This window comes from Melozone crissalis, unplaced genomic scaffold (assembly GCF_028551555.1).
Source record: "Melozone crissalis strain CALT ecotype California unplaced genomic scaffold, PUWL_Pcris_2 ptg000013l_1, whole genome shotgun sequence".
NCBI classification, from domain to species: domain Eukaryota; kingdom Metazoa; phylum Chordata; class Aves; order Passeriformes; family Passerellidae; genus Melozone; species Melozone crissalis.
The window spans coordinates 42,234,391-42,256,523 of record NW_026535791.1 but is presented as its reverse complement, the minus strand read 5'-3'; the positions used below and the strand labels follow the sequence as shown (position 1 = coordinate 42,256,523).

The 22,133-nt window shown below is 42.6% G+C and overlaps 1 protein-coding gene across 4 annotated transcripts in view; it reads left to right on the top strand.

Moving 5' to 3' along the window:
- Positions 1-14,327, top strand: part of JADE3 (jade family PHD finger 3) — a 63,020-nt gene extending 48,693 nt beyond the window's left edge. For all 4 annotated transcript variants that reach the window (XM_054271932.1, XM_054271934.1, XM_054271931.1 and 1 more), the window contains 5 exons: positions 587-754; positions 6,447-6,563; positions 7,030-7,503; positions 9,239-9,356; positions 10,860-14,327. In XM_054271932.1, coding sequence (XP_054127907.1) covers positions 587-754; positions 6,447-6,563; positions 7,030-7,503; positions 9,239-9,356; positions 10,860-11,752 — 1,770 coding nt within the window. In that variant the 3' untranslated portion in view covers positions 11,753-14,327. The remainder of the gene's footprint in view (positions 1-586; positions 755-6,446; positions 6,564-7,029; positions 7,504-9,238; positions 9,357-10,859) is intronic.
- Positions 14,328-22,133: the final 7,806 nt, after the last annotated feature.

Genomic DNA, 22,133 nt, shown 5'->3' with positions numbered 1-22,133 from the left:
CATGTAGTTAAGTGCAGTACTTGGGAAATAAGTCTAAAGCCCAGCATCTTATACTTCCAGTGTATGCTGTAATTTTTGTTGCAATATTATATAAATATTTAAAGAAAAAAAGTTCACAGAACTGTAAACACAAACACTGCAGGAAATGCAATGCTCATATCCTTATCCCTAAATAGAATTATGTTAGAGTATTACATTTTTAGCAGAAGGAAGTGGTGATTTTAGAAAGTATTAGATACAGAAGCTAATTTAAAGGAATATCCATGTTGTTTACTTCAGAAGTAAAGTGTTTAAAAGTAAGTAAGTGTTTAAAAAGTAAGTGTTTAAAAGTCACTAAAGTCAAAGGTTTGTAACACCAGTGCTGTTGTGCAGTCCCAGTGGATATGTTTTATAAACAGATGTAAAAACTTGCTTTTGAGGCTGTTTCTCTCTAGGATTGATTGACTCATTTTAAGGTAAAGAAATCACAGATTAAGTGAAGGCCAGTAGTGCCTTTACTTTTTGAAAGCTTTGCTCTGTGTGAATATGAATGCTTGTGTGTGAAATAATTTCAGCCCAATGATTCCAATATCTGTTTTTCTCCAAGGCTTGCTATGGAATCTTAAAAGTACCTGAAGGGAGCTGGCTGTGTCGTACCTGTGTCCTGGGAATACATCCTCAGTGCCTCCTCTGTCCTAAAAGAGGAGGTGCCATGAAAGCTACCAGGACAGGGACCAAGTGGGCACATGTGAGCTGTGCTCTTTGGATTCCAGAGGTAAAACCCTAAGTTCTCTCCTGTCTTCCTGTTCCATCCTCTGCATTCTTGCATTCTCATGATTTAAGGTCTTTGGCATAATACTGGGCTTTATTTTGATAGGGCTGCTCAGTCTGTGAAGTGTGGGAGAGAGTCCAGATTGTGTTCTACCAATGAGTCACTTTGTCACCTGCATTTACTCAGCAATCACTTCTTGGTGTCATTATGGTATCTGTGACCTGCTAGAAAGGGCAACTTATATAAGCTGTATCTTCAACTGCAACTTCACTGTCTCATATTTTTTTTGTGAATTTGTGTGCTTGGATACATGTGTAATTTGCATGAGTACCTCCACTTTTTTCAGAGTTATGTTTGTTTGCTTAAAGGTCGCCTGCACTGCATTATTTCTTTAGGATGTATGCTACAATTTGTATTTAAAGTTTCTTTGAATTAGAATTTTTATGAATGGTAGGGAGATGAAAATTTTTATCTCCATGTTATATATACTTTATTTATAAAGGCTTTTTTGATATATCTGTGCATAACATATATGGAGAGTTTCATAATGAAGTTTTACACTTCCTCCTCCATTTTGAATCAAGTTTAGCATCACAGTGTAGTTCTGTAAAACAGAAAGTTCACTTAGGTATAGATGGAGTTTGTGTTTCATTTTGCACTTGGGATATTTATGTTTTATTTCTGGTAAGATTCACAAATCTATTATGGTGGGTGGTTTAATGTGAGACAGTAGCCAGATCTGTCAGCACCATAAAATCAAGCATACAGTATTTTCTGTGCAGACAGGTCTGATGTGTGCACAACTTTGAGGAAGATGTTAAGATTTTGGTTTGGTTTATTTTGACTTAGCAACTGGATATAGTGTGTAATTCTTAGTTGTCTCAGGCACATATATCTGCTTCTTAAGGAGATGATCTTTGCAGCTGCACTTTTCCTTTCAGGCCTATTTGTAGTTTCTGTCATCGCTTTCACTTTCAAGGAGTGAGCAGTTGAGAAAAAAAACCAAAATATTTATTTTTTTAAAAAATCAATTCTCCTCTTGTGCTTATGAAGTGTCTTGCCTGGAAGCTCTCCTGGCTCTGAGCTGACTGGTTTTTCTAAGAGGTCCATTCTGCATGTGGTTGCCTTGCTGTTCTCATCAGCAGAAAAGGAACAGTGAGGTTTGGGAAGGTGGTGATGGTGGGGCAGGAAGGACACCCTGGTTTTATGCCTGCCCAGCTCCCTCTGGCTGAGGAAGTGAAGCTACTGGGGGACAACCAGGGTGGGAGAGCTTGAATCCAGCTGTTTCCACAGCCCATCCAGTGATTCCAAGTTTTGGACACCTGCTCTCCACACCAATGCCAAGAGTACCAGGCATAGTGAAGAGGTGGTATGGGTCTGCAGGCATGGGAAATGCCTCTTGGATCCATTCTCTTGGGCTTGTGTGTAGTCACAGGTAAAGCAATTCGGTTATCAGAGAAGCCAGGAAAACCCTTTGTAAATCTCTACTAAAATGGCAGCTCAGTTCCTGTTTGGAGGGGCCTTATGTGCTGCAGGGGGCAAGAAAGAGTTTGAAGACCCAGGGATGGATGCTTTAGGGGAGAATGTGCATTCTCATATATCTATTTTTTTTTTCCTCCAAGATACTAGCATGCTGGAACTCCCTAAAGGAAACATTAATTATAAGTCACTGGTATTTCCTCTTGAGGCCCTAACAAAGTGAATCAAGGCAGAAAGCAGGGAGGAAGGGGCTGTAAAACATCTGTGTCTTGTGGCAAAAAGTTCAGAGAGGCTCCATGAGTCACCAAGTGTAGTCTAGCATTGTTGCAGTCAATTGTGCCAGGTATTCTCCTGCATTAATTCATTCAGCACTGTCTTAAAATCTTTCTTCTTCCCTGCCTTCCTTGGGAGTTAATCCTGTTTAAAGGCTTTTTTTTCACTCCCTTGACTGATTGGGATGATTGAAGGTTTTTACTTTCCAAAGAGTACTCATTGGTTTATATCCTTTTTCTTCTGCCTTTGCTTTAGTGTAAATATGTGGTCTATTTAATGTTTTTCCAAAAGGTGTTCTTCTAAATTAAAAAAAAAAAAAAAAATCAAAAAAGGAAACATCGATACCAGAAAACCTGTATTGAGTGTTTTGAAATTCAAGGTGTTTCTCTGCCTTAGATAACCTATTATAAATATGTCCTCTGCCAGTCAGTGTGGTGTTAGCTGAAGCAGAAAGTGATAACACCTCCCTGGCTGTAGAGCAAAGATAAAATTTGCTGTCCTGAGCAGCTGTTGTGAGTGGCTGTGCTCAAGCCACTGGGCTGCCCTTCCCAACCACTGATCCTTGTGTACTGGAGCAGCTGCTGGTGGCACAGTTAGCAGGGAAGCAGAGGACAGCAGGGTGATTGATCATGTGCATAACATGAGAATAGGCTTCAACAACCCACTGTCTTCACTCTCTCCCACTCCTAGAACTTCTTCAGAGTATAGCAGTCAAGATGTAACCTGATGCAAAGTGAAGAAATGGAGAAAATGACTACATGTTATGGCAGATGGATCATTTCTGCCTTGGAATGGGAGTTCTTGGGGGATGAAAAGGTTGGCTTCTGCTCTCTGGATCCCTTGTGAGCAGCAAAGTTCAAACGGACTTTGCCTTGACTCCTCTCTGCAGAAACATGCAGGTGGCACAAGGCCAGTGTAAATAAATTGCACCTGACTCTGTAAGTGCCTCTTTGTGCTTTTACAAAGTGGGGTAATATCAACAGTCAGCATTACAAGCTGAATGAACAGTATTTCCAATATAAATGCTTCCTGACCTTATGAGTCTCCTCTGGGGAAGGAGCAGGGAGAATATTTAAGGGGGCAGAAAGGGACAGGGAAAAGGTTTGTGTCAATTCCCAGCTCCTGCTGGGAAGCCCAGTGGAAAGCTGATATTACTCAGTCTCCAGAAAAAAGTCATTGTAGGTTCTGATTTCTTTTTGAAAAGAATATAGACAACCTGGCACATTCATGAAATCCCTTGATTCTTAAGGGAAGTCTTGTCACTCAGTGTAGTGGTAACAATCAGTCTTTGTACAATATTGTTTCAGAAATACCTGTGCAACTTGTTCTAAGCATGGTCAAGTCAGGTTCATGAAAGTTTCTTTCATTTTGGAAGCAAAAAAGCTACATTTGATGATACTGAAGAGCACTGACCATGATTTTGTTGAGCTACTCAGGCATTCCAGGGACAGTCTTGTCACTTTTCCACCAATTTAAGGAAGGCCACAAGAGGTTGAATTGTTAGCCATGTCTTCTCATGAGTACATCACGTATTGCCTGACTGTTCTTCTTTAAAACCTGAACCTTCTGAAGCATCTCAGTGTCTTCCTAATGAGGACTTTGGGAAATGCCATGCACTCAGTATATTCCAGAAGATGTGGGCTTGCACTTGGCAGATCAGAGAGGGAAGTACTGTAACAAACACTATCTTATTTGAGTCCATTTATGTAATTAATTCATGAACTATTGGTCATCTTTTTTTTTTTTTTTTTTCCTAATGTGGAAATGATGAACTGAGTAATCTCTTGCAAAGCTGTTCTTTCCACCCACTTAAATGATCCTTAAAATAATGCATGATAAGGAGAGAGTAGCAAAAATATTCTGAGCATAGCAACTGTGACTTAGCACTGCTATCTTTGGCTAAGTCTACCTCACTGAGGAGGTCTGCTGAAGGAAAGCTTTTCATCCATAGGGATTAAACAGGTTTTAAAATGAATATGTGCATCAAATGATTGACGATGTACCTCCAAAGGGAAGGTAAAAAATTCAGCTTTGTCTACCAGCTCTTGTAAAGTTGCCAGTTTAATTATCACATGTTAAACTAATTCATCCAACCCAGATTTTCCTGGGTGTCTCTTACTGTAGATTTAATCTATGAAAGTGACTATAATGTAGTAATTTTCTAGAAAAAACAAAATAATTGTTGTTCAAATCTCACCCTTAACTACTTTTTTTAGCCATCAGCTTTCTTCTGGCCTCACAGTGCCACAGAGCATGACCTAGGAACCTCCTTTCTTTAAATTCTTAGGTTTGCCCCTTTGAGAAGAAGCCCATATTCCCACCACAGGAAATACAGGTCTGCCCTATTCAGATGAATTGCTTTTAGAAAGTGTGCTGTATCAGCATTGTGGTTTTGGTTCAGCCAGGTAGCCCTGCAAGACACACAACTACTGATTTCAAAAAGTGTTGGAGAAGTGTCAAAATCCGAGATTTTGGAGACTGGTGTTTTTGGGACAGTTATCCCACTGAAATACTCTGCCATGTGCCATTCTCATACTGGCCCAGTTCTGCATGTTAGTCATTCAGAGCTGGCCAAGTTTTTGTTTCTGTGCTTGGATAAATCCTGTCAGGATGGGCTTAGGGATGTCTACAGATATAGATTTATCTGTTTTGGTTTCTAAATCATCATGAGGAGAGTCCTCATTTCCCTGTATAGACAACAGAAAACTGAGAAACTTCTATCACAATGGATATGTGGAAGTTAATATAACAAAGAATAGGAAAAACTATTCTGTCTATATATGGGTGGAGTTTTTTTTCTTTTCTTGTAGTAATATCTATAATCTGGTCTACCAGAGAAAAATTGATCGTTGGGACTAAGTCTGTGAAAACTAGCACACAACAACATATCCTGCTTTGTAATAAGAGAAGTTTGTTGAGTTTTTTCCCTCAAATTATGTTTGATACAGTCCATAGTTAGGAAAATGTATTAGGCTTATCTCTTGCAGTGGGAGTGCTCAGTGGGGAGGCAGAGCTGGGAAGCAAGGCTTTTCCTGGCTGCTGACTGATAGATCTGGTTCTGACTCAAATACTGAGTTGACAGAAGTAGATACTGTAGCAGATCTAGGGATTTTATAGAAGGAACTTTTCAGGAAAGTGTTCCTGTTTTGTTCTGAGGGGCTTGTATTTTGACATTTTTTTTAAAGTTAGACCTGTAAAAGCAGCACAGAGGGAAAAAAAAACCAAAAACAAAACCACAAGGGAATGGAAATAAACTTAGAGTGACACTTGCTGCAGTCTCTCAACTGGTGGTGGTTTAGGAATGGTATTCCCCAGTTTAGTGTTCCCACTGAAGCACTTCAAACCATGCGCCACTCCCCCCTCCCTTGCACCAGGCTGGAGAAGGGATTTGGAGGCACAAATGGTAAGGATCATGCATCAAGGAAAGAAGAATTTACTGGAAGTGGCAAGTGAAATAAGCAAAAACAAAGAAAAATGGACTGTAAGAGCTACAATATCAGTAACAGAGCCAGCACTACCCAACCACTGGCTTCACACCACACTTACCTGAGCAGAAGAGAGCCCTTCCCCCCACTCTCAGAAAATTATGTGAGCTGGTGTAGAATAACCTCTGGGTCCTAGCCATGCTTCTTCTTGGCTACTGCAAAAATTAACCCTGTCCTGGCTGGAATCAGGACATTGGTTCATAACAAGGGCATGCTGTAGATGCCTCAAATGTTTTGAATAATTGCAACTGTGAGTCACCAGGTTAAACTGATAGTATTCCACACTGTTGTCTGCATGTGGGATCTTTTGGGGTCCCTTTCTGAGAAGTATGAGTACATGGAGATCTTGCTGGAAGAGAAATGAGTGGATGGCTTTCTTCTTCTGATATAAATGGAGAGATTGGGTTGGGTTTTCTCTCTTTGATAACTGGTTTCTGCACTGCTTTTTTTCTTTACAGGTTAGTATTGCTTGCCCAGAAAGGATGGAGCCAATCACAAAGGTGTCTCACATTCCACCAAGTCGATGGGCTCTAGTGTGTAGTTTATGCAAACTGAAAACTGGTGCTTGCATTCAGGTACGTCCTTGTCCCATAGTGACTCTGCAGGGATGAATTTGTCAGAAGGGCAATTTTGGTTTTGCATTTTGTTCTTCCTGTGTTCAGAGATGCTTTACAATGGAGATGACTGTTGGATAGATGTCTGCTTCTTCATAGCCATTTGCTATCAAATTAGTTGACTAGACAGAAGAATTAGTCAGGTTTGCCATCTTTTGAATAAGACTGAGGTGTTTAAGAGCCACTATTATGTTTATCAAAGATTAACAGAAAACTTCTACTGAACACTCTGTAAACAAGAAAATACTATATTGGGTAATACCAACTTCAAAGGGATCAATATTTTTAAGAATATGTAGGAAATTGGTTTTGGTAGGGATGGATTTTCATGTGGTTGAGGTAGTTATGTCCTTTTTTTCTAGTTTGCTGCTACTGTTAGTAATTGAGTAATTAGTAATTGAGGCGTTTTGTTTTGTTTTGTCTGCAGTGCTCCGTGAAAAGCTGCATCACTGCCTTTCATGTCACCTGTGCCTTTGAGCATAGCTTGGAGATGAAGACTATCCTGGATGATGGGGATGAAGTCAAGTTCAAGTCGTACTGTCTAAAGCACAGCAAGAACAAACAGAATTCGCTGCCTGATGTTGAGGAGCACCCCAAGAGCGTGCCAGAGCAGAAGCAAACAGAGAGTGAGAAAACGAGCCTGCGAGCCCAAAAACTCCGAGAGCTGGAAGAAGAGTTTTACTCCCTAGTAAAAGTGGAGGACGTTGCAGCAGAGCTGGGCCTTCCTAAACTTGCTGTAGACTTTATCTACAATTACTGGAAATTAAAGCGAAAAAGTAACTTTAACAAACCATTGTTTCCTCCCAAGGAGGATGAAGAAAATGGCTTGGTGCAGCCAAAAGAAGATAGCATTCATACTCGCATGAGGATGTTCATGCATTTAAGGCAGGACCTAGAGAGGGTAAGAATTAACTTGTAAAGTTTTGAAAAACTATTTGCAGTTGAGCAAGGTCTTTCTTTGTGGATGAAAGAAATGGGGAATTCAAAGTGAGATGATTTTGAAAATAATAATTTAAAAAATAAAAATGTATGGACTTCAACTCCATTTTTTATATGCTGCACTGCCTGCTGCAGAGACTTTCAGGAGCTGCCTCTCTCAGTCCAATGAAAGATCCAAGGTGAAAGCAGTGCTTCCTGACTTGCTTAAAGGTTATTTCTTTACGTGTTCTAAGATGCATATTTCTATGCACAATGGACATACTTGGTAATTGACTCTATGACTTCAGCTTCAGTTGAGTAAATGTTTAAAAAAATTCAGAAATTTATTTGACCCACTGTATTAGTAGTAAGTGATACAGATTAAATAAGAAAAAATGTTACTTTTATTAAACAGAAAATAAGAGTAGGGCTTGTTACCACTTGGAGGCTGCCTGTTAGGCTGGCCTGTTGGTTAGGGGTTACCTGCAGTTTCCAAGTGCTTAGAAATAGGTAGTGAATGTAAAAAGGTAATAAAATATAATAGATGTGATGAGGAGAGGGGAAGTAAAAGCAGAAGAGAGGTAATAATGTGGTGAGAAAAGGGGAAAAAATATTGTGGAGAGAACAACATGAACATACAGGAATATTGTTGGAGCCAAGATTTGCACTTGTCAGTGTAACTGTTGTCTTTAATCTATCATAATCAATCTCAGATCTTTTCCAGGACTGCTTTAGATATGGAAGCATACTTTAAGAAAAAAATATAAACCCCATAACGTGGAGGATTGGTATTTGGGGGTGTTTGTTTGTTTTTTTTTTTTTATTTTTCAAGAGACCATGTCAAGTTTTTTGTTTGATAAATGCTTGGTTTGCATCAAATATTGTTGAAATTGATGTACTTATTCGGAGTGGAGGGGATTCATAATTTGAAATGCCTGTTTCCAAGTTTCTGAACTTCTTGTGCCACAACATTTTCTATTCTATCTTGGGATAAATATAAATTTGGGGATCTTGAAATTTAGTTTCTAGGTAAAGAAATTCCAGTTCTGGACTGATGGAACTGAGTGCTAGGGAAAGTTTATTTGGCAGATACCTTTCATCCAGCCCCTATGCTGTTTCTGTGTTTTGAAAGCACTTTTAGGTGTTTATCAAGAACTTCCAGTGTCTCTTCTTACTCTTTCACCTTAGGTGGAAATGTTGCTATTAGCTCAAACAAGTAGAATTATGTGGAACTGAATCAGAATGGTTTGGGTTGGAAGGGACCTTAAAGAGCCTCTAGTTCCAACACACTTGCCATGGACAGGGACACCTTCCATGAGACCAGGTTGCTCAAAGCCCCTACCACACTTCAGGGATGGGGCCTCCACAACTTCTCTGGGCAACCTGTTGCAGTGTCTCACTGTGACCAATGTCTTCCTTACACCCAGTGTAAACTCACCCTCCTTCAGTTCAAAAACATTGCCTCCTTTTCTGTCTCCAGAGGCTCTGGTCTCTGTCTTTCTTACAATCCCTTTTCATATAAGGAAAAACTGCAGCGAGGTCTCTCCAGAGCCTTCTCTTTTCCAGGCTGAACATTTTTTTAATAGCTAGCTACATTCAGTAATATTCACAAGAACTTTACCAAGGGATTTTGCAAGTCATGTTGTTGATACAATTTGTAAACTATGTCTGGATTTATTTTCTTACTGCCTTTTAAGTCTCCTGTTATTCCTCCATAGGTAAGAAATCTCTGCTACATGGTAAGCAGGAGAGAGAAACTGAAGTTGTCCCACAGTAAAGTACATGAGCAGGTCTTCAACTTGCAAGTCCAACTCATTAATCAGGAAATTGCTGCAGGTAATCATATAAATGTAAAATATTTATAAATCCTGCCTGTATTTAAACTAAAGCAGTGTATTCTCTTTATGTTCCTGGTTAGTGCTTTTAACATGTAAAAATGCCTTTAAGAATTTTCTTCAAGTACACAGTCAATCAAAGTAGCAACACAGAACTCCATAATTGCTTAAAATATTTACTTGACTATTTCTTTATTTTATGGCTGTTTCTGGTATATGCCTGTTGTTTATCACTGTGGCATCCAGATAGCAGAAATAAGCTGCTGGTGATCTCTAGGTTTTTGCACTGTTGGGCTGCTGGTGTGTGGTGCTGGTTCCCCACAGCAAGCTCCACCCTGCTGGTTGCTTCTCCAGCTGAGAAGGCTTTTTTGCTGGCTGTCACCAGTTGGTTCCTTCAGGCAAGAGAAAGAGTGACTGATGGGAATTGCTGCTGTTCTCATGTGCCTTGTGCACGTCATGAGCAACGCAGATTTCTTAGCTTGCCATCTGCATTTGCTCTCCTTCCTTCCAAAAGAGTTTAAGTACTCTGGGTATTAATAGGGACTAGTAACTCTTTGGGAATGCTGAGGTGCCAAACTCCACTTTGCCCTTAGCATTTACAGCAACTTATTTTAAAATAAGGAACACAGCATTTGGAAAGAGGAAAAGCATATGCATACCAGTGTAGTTACTGGGATTTTTTTTTTAATAGGAAAGGCAGCTATTTTTTTGTGTGAAATTAACATCTCTCTGGTCTTTCAAGATACGTACTTCACTGGTTTAGGGTGAAATCTTCCTGCTTTTTTTCTCTGCCCCTGAAACATGGATAGGTTTTGTTAGTACTGATAAGGGTGGTTTTTTTTAACTGTTTTAGATCAGACTAGTACTTCATGGAAGCAGTGGCACTCTGAAGCTCCTTGCTTTTGTGTAAATGTGTTTTATTAGAAATGCCTACTAAGTTTATTTAATATCTTTACAAGTACAAGTGTTTTTTTAATACTTATTATAATAGCTTGATACTTGCAGTGGGTGCTGTAAGCATGTATTACGACAAACAACTTGTATGTTGAGGTAAAAAGACTTTTAAAGCTTAGAGAATTTTATAATACAAAGCAGAGAGTTGAACTAAGTCCAAATTGAAACTCAGTTTGAAGCATTGTTTTTTCTTCATCCAAAACTGAATATGAACCTTTTTTACAGCTTTGTTGGAACAACTTCAGTCATATCTCAAAACTGGTTCAATTCACTGGCTTAGAGCCCCGTAAAAAGGGCACATTGTTGTTTTTAATGGAATATTTAAACGCTTACCTAAATTCCAAAGCGGTGGATAATTTGGAACAGTTTGGTTATCCCAACTTCTCCTTTGTGTCCTAAAATAATTTCACGCTAATTATTTGCAAATGCTTCTTACTGTTGCATGAGCATATAATGGACTATAAACTTGTTACGGATGGCAAAAGAAATTATGCTTTTTAAAAAAGCCTTTTTTCTTTTTCTTCTGCTTCCTCACCTCTTTCTCCTGTAGGCCATACCCTGACAAGTGCACTAGAGAACACACTGTTCTACCCACCTCCCAGGATCACCCTGAAGTTAAAAATGCCCAAATCAGCATTGGGAGACTGCAAAAATAACTCGCTGAAGCCTGGCAACAGACCGCTTTCTCCTGACAACAACAGCACTGTTTACAGCAAACGGAGTGTGCCAATGTCAAAGGAATCGTTTGAAATTAAAGCAAAATCTTATGCCAGGTATCAGCACGACAACAGAAGTAATGGGCTGCTGGCAGGGATCGGCAAGCCGCGGAGCGAGGCAAAGGATTCTGGCCCCACGCAGCTGATGGAGTTTCACCGGGGCCAGCCTTCCGGGAAGCCTTTAGCGTTCCAGGCTGCTCTGCATGGACAGTCTTCCATCGGGAACGGGCGGCTGCAGCAGGAGAACTCAAGGCTGTTGTCCAAATCCAATGGTCTGATGGGCAGGGCTGGAGATGTGAGCCAGAGAGACAGCTCCAGCCAGACGTCCTACGAACAGGAGTCCTTGCTCACGGCTCACTTGGCCAGTCAGAGTGGATTCCGCAAATCCACCATAGAACATTTCAGCCGGTCCTTTAAAGAGGCTACCAACAGTCTGGTGAGGACCACGGAAGATCTCCGGTGCTGTGAAAAGCCAACGAGAAGACTTGCAACAAAAGATCGCTTGTGGAGCAAGCAGACACTTGAAGGTGCTCCATACCAGGACAACGATGGGTACTGTCCTGACTTAGAGCTGAGTGACTCTGAAGCAGAAAGTGATGAAAACAAAGAACAAGTGAGGTTAAGACGAAGTAGCTCAGAGCGAGAAAGCCCAAGTAAGGACTTTGGAAGAGACTGTCACAATAGAAACAAAAAGAATATGATATCTCACAGTTCGGTACAAAGGTGATTAAAAGCCCCCACGGGGTAATTCAGCCTTTATGTATTCCGGTGTACCAGTGCAAAGCTCAGCATCAGAAGGTTCCAGAAAATAGTCTAGGACCTATTTAGGAAGAGCTGCAGTAGGGGATGGGGGAGGGAGAGAAATCAGAGAAGTTTTGTTCAACTGTGAATTGGTTTGCAGTCTTTGCAGGGTCTGCTCAGTTATCCACAAAGGTGTGGAAATTATGTGTTTTATCAGAGGGTAACATCTGGGAGAGCACAAAGCAGTTAATTGTGCAAAAATTCAGGAAACCGCTTCTCCCTTGCCAGCTTAAGTGCAAGGCACTGTGTTCGTGTGGAGGCAGTCTGGTGGTGGTGGACAGGTTTAGAAGAAGTCCTTGCATTGCTCTAAGGTCTTGCAAGAGACTGCAAATGGAGACACTGAAAGTGCGTTGTTATGGCACCTGCAGTGTGGCTTTGATCCAGCAACGCACTTGCGGATGTGTTGGGAAGTGAAGCACGTGGAAAGCCCTGCTGGTTTCCCCCGGGAACGTTTGTGCTCAGCTATCCGAGCACATGCCGGTGTGCTCTGCTGGATCAGGCCCAAAGTGACTACTAAGTGCTGATCCCCTTCTGCAGGAGGCTTGGAACTGCAGTGCCGTTTGCAGGCTCCCCGCAGAGGGCGGAAGCAGGCGTCGCTGGCGCTCGCTGCCAAACTCGCTGACCTCTAGACGTGCCCCCCATTCCCTGCTTTTGCTGAAGATTGTGTTTCTCTTCACAATAATTCTCTTATTTTGTAAATATACAACTTCTAGTACTTCAGTTTTTTTAATCTCTGTACATAGATGCTTGTTGTGGGATGCACTTGTAAATATTTTACCCAGCTAACAAGTACAGATGGCTAATTTTGTGGATAGTGTTTACAAAAGTAGATGTACTACTTCAAAGAAAAATGCTATTTGACACTTACATTTAGGCAATCACCGGTGATGCCAGGTTCCTCTTGAAACTGAGATTTCATAACCAGAGGTGTTTTTACCTGGTATTTTTAAAGTCAGCTGAATTAGAAATAATTTTAGCTGAATTTTTTTTTCAGGTGCAAATTTTCAACCCTAGTTGCCTGAACACAGGCATAGGAGTCTTCTGGCATCTAGGTCTGTAAAATTTTAGCCAGTCATCATTTAGAGTATGATGGTTTAATTAAAGATGTTTTTTTTTAATTCCTGAAAATCTACTATTTTTATTATGCTGCTTTTCAACCTCTGGATCAGTTGCTGTTTCCCAGTCTAGCACATTTTTTGTATGTCCTTTAAAATCAGCAGTTATTAAATAGTGATTAAATTTCAGCCAGTACTGACTGAGGAGTTGAGAAGGGAAGGGAATGAATCCCTTTCTGTTTGTTTCAAAGACAGGGGATTTCTGTTTGAATGCAAACTAACTTGTTTTACAGATGGTGTTGTGTTGATAAACAAAGCTACTGCACTATTTTTGTCTGAAATGCTGTACATTTCATAAACACATCCTCTGTCCCCACATCACTGGCTGAAACAACCCACAGATTATGTAGGGCACGTTGTACAGCTCTGTTGAGGGTTCAGTTTTGTCTACAAACAAAAAGGTGTTCCCTCACAGCGTGAAAATGACTATGCAGAATCTGAACAGCAGCTCGGTTTAGCTTCAGAGTTTTAATTTATTGCTTTTAGGTTGGGAAATGGCAACGACATTTTCAGATTTGTTTTAAACTAACTTTGAAATCTCCCTAGTTGCAATAGGACTAGCAGGTCAGGGGCTGGAGGACTCTTCAGAAGTGAAATCATTTTTAAAAAAGTATACTTGGCCAATCTGCTCTGTTTGCTTCATGCATCTTATTTTTTTTTTAATTTTTTTTTTTTACTTCTTGATTTTATGTATATTTGTGTAATTGATCTTTCTAGAGCTGTATCTTCAAAATTATTTCTTTTGGTGTAAATATGCAGTAGCAATTTAGGTTTCCACATATTTTATTTTTATGGGAAATGCTTTGTGTTCTAAGCCATGGGTCATTCAGAATAAGTAAACAAATGTCGGTTCATTTGTATTCTGGTTCTGATTCTCTTAGTTCTCCTTCAATATTTATTAGTAATCCTCTCTCACTGGCCATGAAATTTTATGAAGCTTTTATTGGGAACACTTATCTGGGAGGTCAGCAAAGTGTTCATGTTATTTTGTGGCTGGAAGCATATGACAGAAGAGAGGGAAAATGGTGCTTCAGCAAAACTCAGCGTTTCTGCTCTTCTGGGGTTATCAATTCAGTTGTTTCCAGTCTGGGCAATGGTTTTGCTAATTTTTACATGATTTTAATAGACATATGAAGGAGCCCTTGGTTATGTAGTTCTCAAGTATTGTCCCCAAAGTGCATTTGCTAGTTTTTATTGTGCGTTCGGTGGCTAACTGTTTGAAGTATTACCTCTTAACCTTATTTGTCAATTTTTTGTTGTGTTTTTGCATTTTGTTTTATATATATAAATATATATATATTCAATTTTCCAAGATGGACTCAGTCTTTTTCAGATGTCCCCTTTTTACAAGTACTTTTTCATTAAATTATGAAACTGCTAACAATATTTCCATTTGTTGTGATTTATTCAGGGCTGTACCCTCTGTGTCTGGCAGGTTGTAAAACTCATCAGTACTGCGTCCATCAGGAGTAAATTATTTCTGCCGATTTGGCAATACTTTAACAAGTTAAGTATCCAGGAAAACCCTTCCCCTTCAGCCTCCCAAAAAAGAGTCGCTGAGCACTAATTTGCTCTGTATAGGAAATAGTGCAAGCCTGGCTTTTGTTTCTGCCTAGCTGAGCAAATGTAACAGACCATTTGCTGCCCTGGCCTCCCTTTTCAATGTATTTGCTTATGCTGTAGTATGGCTGGTTGTCCCTGGTCGGACGCAGTGAGTGACAGAGGAAGGGCCGTGGCCAGGCCTGCTGTCTGATCCCGTTCTTGTACCCGCAGACGTGGCAGCTGAACTCCCAGCGGCCTGCGTGCAAAGGACAGAGCGGGGCCAGCGCTGCGTTCCTGGGCTCGTGGCCCCTTCACGTGGGTTTTTCCCGACCTTCTGCTGTAGTTCCCCCTGCTCCCACAGGCCGGTGCTGTGAGGTGCCTCGCTGGCACAGAGCAGCTGCTCCCTGGGCTACAGCAGGGAGGAAGCAAGAATGAGAAGGTGGAGGGAGAGGTGCTGTGCTAGCTGCACAGCTGATCCCATGGCGTCCCTCCTGCTCTGACTGGCTCTGCGGCTGGCAGCCTTCAAGAAGGATGGCATTGCAGTGTGGCTGTTGCAGGCAGCAGTGACCCTCCTGCCTGCCATGGCCCCGGCAGCAGCAGAGTCAAAGCTGAGCAGCCAACAACACCCTGTGGGCTGGCTTAAGGGGCTGGAGTGACTGAGCAGGTGGCCCCAGGCAGGCTGGAACTGTAGCTAAAGAAAGCTTGGGTGAAATGGAGCCCAAATCCCTCAGCTGAAAAGCAAGCAGGAGGTAAAACAAGGGGAAAAGGCAGTAAAGGTGAGACAGAAGGGAAGAAAAGCCAGCACTAGGAAGAAGCAATAAGCGTTGGACTGGTTGTTGTTATTCAGGACCAGGATTTCTTCTTCCCTAAAGGCATCTGGCAACAGATACCAGCAACAGACTTCCTTGTTGTGACTTTTTGACTGGTGGTTCTAATTCCCTCTCCACATACAGTCTGCTTGTGGCTGGGATGTGGGAAAGACAGGGCCAAGGAAGGAGATTGGTGTCCCCATTAATTAGGAAACATCTACTATTTGTAGAGTCTTATCAAATAACTAAGTGTGCTTACTTGGTAACATGGTCCAAGGGCTAAAGGGGCTGCACAGTGGTTCTGAGCACCATCATCTCTGCATTTATGTTTCTGCCCTAAAAGAAATGTTTCTCAGTTATAACTTGTGTATATCACTTGTGGAATGTTTTCTTTGCACCATAAATCCCAAACGACTGGAGGAGAAATTGACAAATGTCTTTGGCTATTCAATGTAAGCCTGGAACATTCCCTTGAATTTGATGTGGTTGCTCTGATGACCTGGCCTGGATGTGCAGGCTGTACTGCAGACTTATGGTGTGGATGTGATACCTGGGAGGGAACCAAAGCCTGCCTCTGCGAGCTGCCAAGATAATCCAGCGAAACCACTCATTCTCATCTTGGGAATTTGGATGATCCCAGAACTTGTAAAGGTTTAGCACTGCAGGGAATTGACACATCTACTAAGAGAATAAGCTTTTGATGCGAATTAAGGAACAAAAGCTGCTTGCACAACTGGGGAGCTTGGCATGCAAGAGAAAAATACTGGGGAAGGGCAGAAATGGAAAACAATGGCGTGCCTCAATGTGGCTTCCTTAGGAAGAAGTGAAGACACACAGACTTCTGGGCTCTGGTTTCATGGGAGATGCCTTGGTGCTGCTGCTTCTGAGCCTTCCTTTTACACCAGCTTCCTGGCTGAACACTTTTCCCACTCCTGAGGTGAAACTCTGTGGTATTTACCTCTTGCAGAGATGATTCTGGGATAACTGCTGTCAGGCTCTGCTCCTAACCAAGTGAGTGCATCTAGTGGGATGTGGCAGGAGGATTAAAGTGACTGCAAGCACCGACTTCTGAAAGAAAATGTTACATATTAGTTGGGTAAGTTGTTTGAAAATAGTGGATGTGCATGACTGTTTCTGTTCCTCAAGTTCCCCCCTCTGCAGAGAGCTTGGATAAATTTCTATGACCACGTAGTTGTAGGAGAAGCAGCCTCGCATATTTGCTCATTAATTTCCCTGCCTCTGGGTATGCAGCTCCCAGATAAACTTTCTTTTTCCAGTAGGCTTCTTCTGTCTGGGGCAGCCTCCTGGATCCACCTTGCCCTGCCCTTTCTCTGGGATTCTTCTTTTGTTTTAGGTTGGGCAGACCCTCCCTGCTTTCCATTACTTTCTCGTCAGACTTGGAGCTGGGTATCTGCCTCACCTTGGCTGCTTTATCTGATATACATTGTTTTAAATCTCTGGCTAGCTTCCATGATGATACCTTCATGGTTTCTTTTGGCTTAAACATCCTTAAGACATTTTTTCCGATTTCTGTTGTTTTTCCTCATGTGCAGCTCCACCCACCCTATCCCAAGGAAAGAGCACTGGGGAGCAGGACAAAAGTTGTATTTTGACAGTTCCATAGCAGTTCCAGAGTTGTTCTGCTCATAAAATTGGTGGGCCAATGTCCTGAGGAAGGATTTAAAACTTAGCTCAACAGCAACATAAAAGAAGGTGCTATCAAGAAATCTCCTGGTTGTCTGAGAGCTCTTGAGTTTGTGACAGACTTCAAGAGTCGTACCTATAGAAAGAAAAAGTGTTACATGCCACTTGGGAAAATGGCTCTGGTTATGCCTTGGGGAATGCAGGCTCTGGTGAGGGAATGAGTCATCTGAGGGGGAAGAACACCTCTGAACTAGCCCACCCACTTCACCTGAAACCACAGTGTCTGGCTGCATTCCTTTGTAGTTCCTTATCTCAGAAGGGTGGTGCTGGGTAGTTTGGGAACCCCTGTCACTGGCATTTTAGGCTCCATTTGCATCTGGTTGAATGGAACCTGACCAAAGTGCTTTCCCTCCTTAAAACTGGCTCAGCCATTGTTCTCTTGTCTCCTCTAAAATGAAGTAGGAGCATTGTTTCATCTTTTTCCTGATTAATCATTATGCAACAAGCCAGACATCTCTCCTGGTTAAAGGAAGGACAGAGGCTGAAAAGCTGGATGAGCCAGGTGATGCAGATACTAATAAGCAAGTTGTAGTTTACACTCGTTACAAATGGCTGGTACATAAACCAGACTCCTCAAATTGTCTGGTTGAACATCTTAAATTGAAGCTCTGTGAAGTCACCCTAAACCTGCAGTTAATTTGAAATTTAATTTTGATTTGGCCAGAAGAAGGATTTGCATGCCTGTAAGCTGCAAACACTGAAAGCACTGTTGCTAGATCAGTTATTTGAATGAAAGATGCTGCCTTTCCCTCAAGTCCTGGCTCTGTTGCATGACCTCTGTTGTGACTATAATTTTGCAGCTGCTGTAGCACATATCAATGCTTTTTTTTTTATCCTGAGGCAAGTAAAATGCAAATGCAGGTCACATGGGGTACAAAGACCAGAAAAGTAAGGCATTAATGAAAAGTGTCTTGGCTGTGCTCCACTGAAGAATGCTTTCTGAAGCACCCTGTTGCCCAACTGCTCCCAGTACAGAGCAGAGGTCTGGAGAGGCATAAGCTGGGAACTCCAGATTTGTGAGGCAGCTTCAGGCAGCAGAAACCTGCACTGGTTGGTGCTCCCATGACAAAGGAGATGGAGGTGTAAGTGTGAGAGTGTGAGGGTGTTCATGAAGCACTGGGGAGACTGGCTGCAGTGGGAAGGGTCACACATTTGCTTAAGCATTGTAATCTTAAGTGAGAGATGCTTTTTCATGAGCCTGTGGCCTGTACAGAAGGAATTGTGCTGAAAGAAGTCTGTGTAATAAACTGTAATAAGTAAAGGGTACAATTGCCATTTTTTTGAAAACTGGTTTTTAAAGGCTAAATACTTCAATATGACTTCATGGTGATTTGGTGCAATCCTTTGTAGAAAGGATTCCCTGTCTGAGCTTCTTAATCCATTCTGCATTAACTTGTGTGACAGTGCTGTTGGACACATAAATTAGTCAATGGGCACAAATCTGCTGGTGCCACCTTCTCCCAAGCAGACATTTGCAAACAGGAAAATGGAGTACTTTGGCAAATGTTTTATTATGTTTAAATACACAACTGTGATCATCCAGACTAGTAAACAATTGAAACTTCTCAGCAGTTTGATCTCTCCTGGAGTTACTTGTTGCTTGCTAACAAATAAAACTTGATCTGGATACACAAGCCAATTCCAAGAATTATACTTGGCTGCAAACAGTTGTATGGCAGCGCCAACTCTTCCTTTCCAGTGAACTGATGGCAGTGACTGATTTCATGTTTCTACCTCTGCTCTTGCTCAGGGTTTTTTTCTTGTCCCTCCATGTGTGCACCCCCAAATACAGTACTATCTGCTAGTGCAGAATTCCCACATGCCCACTCTGGCTGCCCTAATGGATTTAACAGGCTTGCACTGAGGTAGTGGCTCTTTGGGCTCCACAGCCCTTGGCACAGTCCCTGCTCTCAGTTGTACCTTGCCCATCTGCCGAGGTGGCCTGACAGAGGCAGCTTTTGGGATACAGACAGCTGATACACAGCATTTGCACTTCATACCAGCCATGGATCAGGCCTAGAGCTCTCCCACCTTCAAGCAGGAAGGAGGACTCACAGTACTAAGGAAGGAAAAAAGACAAGGATTGCTCTAAAAATGAAGAAATGACAGGATCAAACTCATAAAAGAAGACAAGAACAACTGCAACTTTCCAGGAATGAGCAGAAGTAAAACCCAGTCTCTATAGTGCCTGAAATAGTCCAGCACCTCTTCTTGCCTACAGTCATTGAGAGTGGGGGAATTTTTCCATCTCTGTGGTGCTCTGGGCTGTTCTCCAGAGCTGCTGAGTGTTTCCTGACTGTCAGGAATGGTAATGGCTTCTGGCAGGCTGAGGGAACCTGCAGGCTGGGGGAGAGCTGTGACTTCACCCCACAAGGCCTCCCACATCACAGATCTCCTCTTTGTGTTCCTCATGGTTGTAGATAAGTAAGAATTCCACTTCCCTGCTCCCTCCCACCATATGGAATAAATGCTAAGCCAGCAGTGTGGAAGCCACAGAGGTGCTGAGTTAGCTCCCTACCAGTCAGATTTGGCCACACAGTAGCCTGTGGCTGCAGTGCACCAGTGGGAAGTTCCCAGTGGGAAGGCACAAGGCAGTACAATCTTTGGCAGCCACCTCTTCCGTGCTCTTCTCTCCCACGGTGAGCTTGTACTGGCAGAAGACTTTATCTGATGCTCTCTGTGAAGGCACCCCAGCACGGATTCCTCCCTGCTCTACCTTTCAACAAGCTTGGATTAGCCAACACAGAGAGGACAAAGCAGGGGTGCTGTCCCATGTAACTAGAGATCCAAGCTCCAAGCACATGGCACAGAGTCTGTGTTGTAACCCAGTGCTTACAGAGGCTGTTCATTTTCTCCCAAGGTGTGTGCCAGCACACAGCTTGTTTTGATGCCTCCAAACCATGCTGGCAAATGCTTAAGTCAGCAAGGAACAGAGACTGCTGAGGTGGGTTGAGGGTGTATCTCCTGTTGCTGCTGGATTCAGTAAGCTCTTGCTTTGAATCCCAAATGGCCTTGCAGTGTGCAAAAACAATGGGAGAGCAGTAAATGCGGCTAAGCTTTGTAAGAAGCAATAATTGTTCTTCATTGTACTTAATGAATTCTTTGATTCTTTGCATATGGGTTTGTTTGTTTGTTTTTTACAATTTCTGAATCTTCTTTCCATGTTGTGAAGTGTATGGAAAAAAGAAGAGAGATGTGGCACTTTTGTTCTGAATGTTTCTCTGTGTTGGTTGTTGCTAATAATTTGCTTGCCTCAGATCTGAGATGAATTCCTGCTATTTGTTGCACATGCAGCAGTAGGACAGAAAAATAAATTAATTCAGTGCTAAGCACTGAAGGAATACCATGGAAGCTTATAAAATAGAAGTCTAACTGCTCAGATAAGATGACAATAAGTTAATGAACATAAGTTAAAGAATATCACATCAGTACTCCATCAGAAGAAGCCTACATGAAGCACATGTCAGTAAGGTCATGCAGCCCATGAACTTTCTGAAGATACCACTAATAGAAATAAATGTTAGCAAGTGAAGCCTGGGCTGTGACCACCTGCTTTATGAATAAAGGCAACCAAATAAAAATATTCAACAGGATATAATTGCTTCAAGGAGGGTGTATGATTCTCGGGATCTTTTGCTGGTCACTGTGACCTCGAGAATGTTAAAAGTCTCTTTTCCCAGCCTGAGTGCTTGAAGAAGGAGTCAGAGGTCTTCAGTTCTCGGTCTCAAGGTTGTTTATTGTGTCTTATCTATAAAAAATTTTCTCCTGTTCTGCTGAGGTCCGTCCAGGAGGACAGTTCCAGGCACACTGCCTGCCCCTGGGGCGGTGTTCTGTCTTTATACTAAAAGCTATGTATACAATGTTTACAATTACTTTCCAATACCTGTCACCCATGTTAGACAGTGAGCTTCTACTCTAAACCAATCTAAAAGTGCCAACATCACAGGAGAAGATGGAGGCCAAGAAGAAGGAGAAAGGCTGGACACGCCCAGTTCCCTCCATCTTGCCTCCTGAACCCCCATACCAGAAACCCCAAAATCTACTTTTTCACCCTGTGATAACTTCACTATTATTCTACCTAAACTGTTGTGGCTTGCTGATCTTCACATAAGGTTGGTAATTTGCTCCACGGGTCATAATCAAAACCACAGGTGTTTTGGGCTCCGTACCAGGGCTTCTGAGCCCCCTGGCAGGGGTCTTGGCTGTCCTGGACAGACAAAGGGATGTTCTGGGTTCCCACATATGATAAGGAACAGATGAAATATCTAAGAGAGGCTGTGTGGGGATGACCACCCTGCTGGGTGCTATGGGATCACTGGTTGCAGTGCCCCTTCAATAATGGGGGGGCTACATAAGCCAGCTGGAAACCAGAGTCTGGATGGGGAAGAGGCGAGCTTTGGAGCAGCTCAGTTAATCCTGGTTTGTGGGGACACAGCAGCAAGTCAGCCTGTGCCTGCCTTGTGCTCCTGAGTTTCCAGGCGGAGACACATAAGGCCCCTGAAGCCACTTGATGTCACTGATCCCTGTGAGGGTCACCAAGTCCAAGTCAAAAGGCAATATGTCATGGGGTGCTGAAGAGGAGACCTGGAATAAAAAAAGTACCCACTGCTTTGAGACTTGAGGCCTGGCAGCTGTAGTGGCCACAGCACAGAGATAAGCAGGCACAACAGACAACTCTATCTACAAATTTTGTTGCCAGCTGTTTGCCTCCTGCCTTTGGAAGTTTCTGAGATTAAACAGCACGGGGAATAAAAGAGGACAGGGCACGCTGAAGGTCCGGGATATCTGGATAATCGAGACGCTGCTGCAGGAGGTGTGAAGGATCCCTGGTGCTGGAAGTCAGGGCCAAATTTCTGCGGCCACTTCCACCAGAGCAAGAAGGCAGGGAGAAGCCAGGCCTTCGGGCAATCAGCTTCTCCAAGGGCCACCGTGGTGGGGAAGAAAGCTCTTCTCCCTCTTGTCCCTCCCTGCAGCTCTTGGAAGAGGGGTGCCGAGCCGCTGCTGCTCGGACAGCCGGCACCGCCGGCTCCGGGGAGAGGAGGATCCCGCGGGGCCCGGCCGCGCAGCCCGCCCCTGCCGGGGGACCAAGGAGCGCTATAAGAGCGGCGGGGGCTGGAGCGCTCCTGGGAGCAGGTAC